Here is a 7,500-nt window from a genome sequence, read left to right on the forward strand (position 1 = left end):
AATGCATACGTATAAACATACAGACAATGCAGATACATATAATACATACAGACAATACAGATACAGTATAATACATACAACAAGCAGATACAGTATAATACATACAGATACAGTATAATACATGCAGACAATGTAGATACAGTATAATACATACAGACAATACAGATACAGTGTAATACATACAGACAAAGCAGATACAGTAATACATACAGATACAGTATAATACATATGCAGACAATGTAGATACAGTATAATACCATACAAGATACAGTATAATACATACAGACAATGCAGATACAGTATATACATACAGACAATACAGATACAGTATAATACATACGAACAATGCAGATACAGTATAATACATACAGACAATGTAATACAGTATTTATTTTTATTTTTAATACAATACAGATACAGTAAATACATGCAGATACAGATAATACATTACAGACAATACAGATACGTATAATACATGCAGACAATGTAGATACAGTATAATACATACAGACAATGCAGATACAGTATAATACATACAGACAATGTAGATACAGTATAATACATACAGACAATGAGATACAGTATAATACATGCAGATACAGTATAATACATACAGACAATGTAGATACATATAATACATACAGACAATGCAGATACAGTATAATACATACAGACAATGCAGATACAGTATAATAAAACAGCACAGCAGATACAGTATAATACATACAGACAATTACAGATACAGTATAATACATACAGATACAGTATAATAATACAGACAATTAGATACAGTATAACATACAGACAATCAGAATATTAATACATACAGATACAGTATAATACAACAGCATGCGATACAGTATAATACATACAGACAATACAGATACAGTATAATACATACAGATACAGTATAATACATACAGACAATGCAGATACAGTATAATACATACAGACAATGTAGATACAGTATAATACATAGACAATACAGATACGTATAATACATACAGACAATACAGATACAGTATAATACATGCAGATACAGTATAATACATACAGATACAGTATACATACAGACATGTAGATACAGTATAATATCAATCAATCAATCAATCAATTTATTTTATATAGCCTTCGTACATCAGCTAATATCTCGAAGTGCTGTACAGACACCCAGCCTAAAACCCAAACAGCTAGTAATGCAGGTCTAGAAGCACCTGCATTACATACAGACAATACAGATACAGTATAATACATACAGACAATACAGATACAGTATAATACATCAGACATGTAATACATGATATTACATAGACAATGCAGATACAGTATAATACATACGGACAATACAGATACAGTATAATACATACAGACAATGCAGATACAGTATAATACATGCAGATACAAATTACATACAGACAATGTAGATACAGTATAATACATAAGACAATGCAGATACAGTAATACATACAGACAATACAGATACAGTATAATACATACAGACAATACAGATACAGTATAATACATACAGAACAATGTAGATACAGTATAATACATACAGACAATACAGATACAGTATAATACATACAGACAATGTAGATACAGTATAATACATACAGACAATACAGATACAGTATAATACATACAGACAATACAGATACAGTATAATACATGCAGATACAGTATAATACATACAGACAATACAGAACAGTATAATACATGCAGATACAGTATAATACATACAGACAATACAGATACAGTATAATACATACAGATACAGTATAATACATACAGACAATACAGATACAGTATAATACATGCAGATACAGTATAATACATGCAGACAAGTAGATACATTATAATACATACAGACAATGCAGATACAGTATAATACATACAGACAATGCAGATACAGTATAATACATACAGACAATAGATACAGTATAATACATACAGACAATACAGATACAGTATAATACATACAGACAAGCAGATACGTATAATCATACAGACAATACAGATACAGTATAATACAGCAGATACAGTATAATACATACAGACAAGCTAGATACAGTATAATACATACAGACAATACAGATACAGTAAAATAATACAACAGACAATACAGATACAGTATAATACATACAGACAATACAGATACAGTATAATACATACAGGACAATAGCAGATACAGTATAATACATACAGACAATGTAGATACAGTATAATACATACAGACAATGTAGATAAACGTATAATACATACAAGACAATGTAGATACAGTATAATACATACAGACAATCAGATACAGTATAATACATACAGACAATACAGATACAGTATAATACATACAGATACAGTATAATACATAGCAGACAATGTAGATACAGTATAATACATACAGACAATACAGATACAGTATAATACATGCAGATACAGTATAATACATACAGACAATGCAGATACAGTATAATACCATACAGATACAGTATAATACATGTAGATACAGTATAATACATACAGACAATACAGATACAGTATAATACATGCAGATACAGTATAATACATGCAGACAATGTAGATACAGTATAATACATACAGACAATACAGATACAGTATAATACATACAGATACAGTAAATACATGCAGATACGATATAATACATAACGACAATACAGATACCACGTATAATACATACAGACAATAGATACAGTATAATACATGCAGATACAGTATAATACATACAGACAATAACAGATACAGTATAATACATACAGACAATGTAGATACAGATATAATACTACAGATACAGTATAATACATGCAGATACAGTATAATACATACAGACAATACAGATACAGTATAATATACATACAGATACAGATATAATACATGCAGATACAGTATAATACACAGACAATACAGATACAGTATAATACATACAGACAATGTAGATACAGTATAATACATGCAGATACAGTATAATACATGCAGATACAGTATAATACATACAGACAAATACAGATACAGTATAATACATACAGACAATGAGATACAGTATAATACATACAGACAATACAGATCAGTAATAATACATACAGACAATACAGATACAAGTATAATACATACAATACAGTATAATACATACAGACAATGCAGATACAGTATAATACATACAGACAATGTAGATACAGTATAATACATACTAGACAATCATGATACAGTATAATACAATGCAGACAATGCAGATACAGTATAATACATGCAGACAATACAGATACATTGTATAATACATACAAAACAATGCAGATACAGTATAATACATACAGACAATGCAGATACATTATAATACATACAGACAATACAGATACAGTATAATACCATACAGACAAAGCAGATACAGTATAATAAACATACAGATTAACAGTAATAATACAGTTGCAGACAATGTAGATACAGTATAATACATGACAGGACAATTACAGAATAGTATAATACATACAGACAAAGCAGATACAGTAATAATACATACAGATACAGTATAATACATTGCAGACAATGAATAACAGTATAATACATACAGATACAGTATAATACATACAGACAATGCAGATACAGTAATACATACAGACAATACAGATACAGTAATAATACGAACAATGCAGATACAGTATATACATACAGACAATGTAGATACAGTATAATACATACAGATACAGTATAATACATGCAGATACAGATTAATACATACAGACAATACAGATACAGTATAAACATGCAGACAATGTAGATACAGTATAATACATACAGACAATGCAGATACAGTATAATACATACAGACAATGTAGATACAGTATAATACATACAGACCAATGGAGATACAGTATAATACATGCAGATACAGTATAATACATACAGACAATGTAGATACATTATAATACATACAGACAAGCAGCGATACAGTATAATACATACAGACAATGCAGATTACAGTATAATAAATACAGACACGCAGATACAGTATAATACATACAGACAATACAGATACAGTATAATACATACAGATACAGTAATAATACATACAGACAATGTAGATACAGATATATACACAGACATGCAGATACAGTAATAATACATACAGATACATATAATACATACAGACAATGCAGATACAGTATTAATACATACAGACAATAAGATACAGATAATACATACAGATACAGTATAATACATACAGACAATGCAGATACAGTATAATACATACAGACAATGTAGATACAGTATAATACATGCAGGACAATACAGATACAGTATAATACATACAGACAATACAGATACAGTATAATACATGCAGATACAGTATAATACATACAGATACAGTATAATACATACAGACAATGTAGATACATAGTTAATACATCAATCAATCAATTCAATCAATTTTATTTTATATAGCCCTTCGTACATCAGCTAATATCTCGAAGTGCTGTACAGACACCCAGCCTAAAACCCCAAACAGCTAGTAATGCAGTGGTAGAAGCACCTGCATTAACATACAGACAATACAGATACAGTATAATACATACAGACAATACAGATACAGTATAATACATACAGACAATGTAGATACAGTATAATACATACAGACAATGCAGATACAGTATAATACATACGGACAATACAGATACAGTATAATACATACAGACAATGCAGATACAGTATAATACATGCAAGATACAGTATAATACATACAGACAATGTAGATACAGTATAAATAATAACAGACAATGCAGTACAGTATAATACATACAGACAATACAGATACAGTATAATACATACAGACAATACAGATACAGTATAATACATACAGAAAATGTAGATACAGTATAATTACATACAGACAATTACAGATACAGTATAATACATACAGACAATGTAGATACAGTTATAATACATACAGACAATACAGATACAGTATAATACATACAGACAATACAGATACAGTATAATACATACAGACAATGTAGATACAGTATAATACATACAGACAATACAGATACAGTATAATACATACAGATTACAGTATAATACATACAGACAAATAATACAGTATAATACATACAGACATGCAAGATACAGATAATAACATACAGACAATGCAGATACAGTATAATACATACAGATACAGTATAATACATACAGACAATGCAGATACAAGTATAATACATACAGATACAGTATAATACATACAGGACAATGTAGATACAGTATAATACATACAGAACAATGTGAGATACAGTATAATACATACAGACAATACAGATACAGTATAATACATATACAGACAATGTAGATACAGTATAATACATACAGACAATACAGATACAGTATAATTACATACAGACAATGTAGATACAGTATATACATACAGACAATGTAGATACAGTATAATACATACAGACAATACAGATACAGATAATACATACGGACAATACAGATACAGTATAATACATACAGACAATGCAGATACAGTATAATACATGTAGAAACAGTATAATACATACAGACAATGTAGATACAGTATTAATACATACAGACAATGCTGCACCTACAGCTAATTGACAGACTACGGTATTTCATGATATGACCTTGTATTCTGTCTCACCTGTTTYTCCYATCTCTCCTCCAGGGTGACCCAGGTCCTATGGGTACATCTGGAAAGGTTGGCCCGGCCGGACTCAGGGGCTTCCCAGGGCAGAGAGGTCTTCCTGGGGCTAACGTAAGACAGAGCTCCCACCCTACAGATACACCCAGCTCCAAACAGCTATCACACACACAACACACACACAACACACACACACACACACAACACACACACACACACACCTATCCAACCAAAAACAGAATACCCAGAAAAACTATGGTGAATCACTAAAACAATACAGAAATACACTACGGCAATAGAAGGAACAGCACGTCACAAATCARCTCAGCTAAACAAACAACAACACAAAGAGTTATCTATCCAAAAYWGAGATTTATGGGTAAACMMCTTCTCCAATCTATTTGGCTCTATAACAAAGAACAAACAGCAAAAACATATACATGATCAAATACAAATCTTAGAATCAAAAAGGCCTGTGGTGTTGATGGTATCCTCAATGAAATGATAATATATACAGACCATAAATTCCAATTGGCTATACTTAAACTCTTTAACATCATCCTTGGCTCTGGCATCTTCCCCAATATTTGGAACCAAGGACTGATCCCCCCCACCCCCCTCCCAATCCACAAGAGTGGAGACAAATAACTACTGTGGGATATGCGTCAACAACAACCTCAGGAAAATCCTCTGCATTATCATTAACATCAGACTCGTACATTTTACTCAGCAAAAACACTAGAGCAAATGCTTTTTTTGTTTTATACAATTTTGGTGCCCAGTTGAGAGGGTTCTTCCAGGATATAACACACCGTGGCAGAATCAAGATTAATACACACACACACACACACACACACACACACACACACACACACACACACACACACACACACACACACACACACACAGACACACACACACACACACACACACCACACACACACCACACACACACACACACACACACACACACACACACACACACACACACACACACACACATCACAACATACTCATGTATGCATATGCCCAGCAACACCTTTCTTTCTGTCTTCCAGACACACATGGTTAAAAGTTCTAACCCTCCCCTCCTCTTCGTTCTCTCCTTCCAGGGTCCAGCTGGTTTGAAGGGAGGCGAAGGACCACAGGGTGCCAAGGTCCCAACGTAAGTATTGACGTTACCATGGTTACGCATCGCTTCAGCCGCACAGAGACTCGGAGCAACATTTTAGAGGCTCCAGAGGAGAATTGAAGAGGTTAAGCAGGTGGTTGGTCCATAATGAGGTCTGATTATAGCCTGGTAGGCTGGTAGGCAGGGCAGGTGGTTGGTCCATAATGAGGTCTGATTATAGCCTGGTAGGCTGGTAGGCAGGGCAGGTGGTTGGTCCATAATGAGGTCTGATTATAGCCTGGTAGGCTGGTAGACAGGGCAGGTGGTTGGTCCATAATGAGGTCTGATTATAGCCTGGTAGGCTGGTAGGCAGGCAGGTGTTGGTCCATAATGAGGTCTGATTATAGCCTGGTAGGCTGGTAGCAGGGCAGGTGGTTGGTCCATAATGAGGTCTGATTATAGCCTGGTAGGCTGGTAGGCAGGGCAGGTGGTTGGTCCATAATGAGGTCTGATTATAGCCTGGTAGGCTGGTAGGCAGGGCAGGTGGTTGGTCCATAATGAGGTCTGATTATAGCCTGGTAGGCTGGTAGGCAGGGCAGGTGGTGTCCATAATGAGGTCTGATTAATAGCCTGGTAGGCTGGTAGACAGGCAGGTGGTTGGTCCATAATGAGGTCTGATTATAGCCTGGTAGGCTGGTAGGCAGGGCAGGTGGTGGTCCATAATGAG

The 7,500-nt window shown here is 33.5% G+C and overlaps 1 protein-coding gene across 1 annotated transcript in view; it reads left to right on the forward strand.

The window, feature by feature from the left end:
* Positions 1-7,500, forward strand: part of LOC112075006 (uncharacterized) — a gene marked incomplete at its 3' end in the record, with an annotated part of 24,556 nt that overhangs the window by 1,226 nt on the left and 15,830 nt on the right. The window contains exons 3-4 of the mRNA XM_070440737.1: positions 5,687-5,776; positions 6,775-6,827. Of these exons, the coding sequence (XP_070296838.1) occupies positions 5,687-5,776; positions 6,775-6,827 (143 nt within the window). The remainder of the gene's footprint in view (positions 1-5,686; positions 5,777-6,774; positions 6,828-7,500) is intronic.

This window comes from Salvelinus sp. IW2-2015, unplaced genomic scaffold (genome assembly GCF_002910315.2).
Source record: "Salvelinus sp. IW2-2015 unplaced genomic scaffold, ASM291031v2 Un_scaffold2929, whole genome shotgun sequence".
Classification (NCBI taxonomy): domain Eukaryota; kingdom Metazoa; phylum Chordata; class Actinopteri; order Salmoniformes; family Salmonidae; genus Salvelinus; species Salvelinus sp. IW2-2015.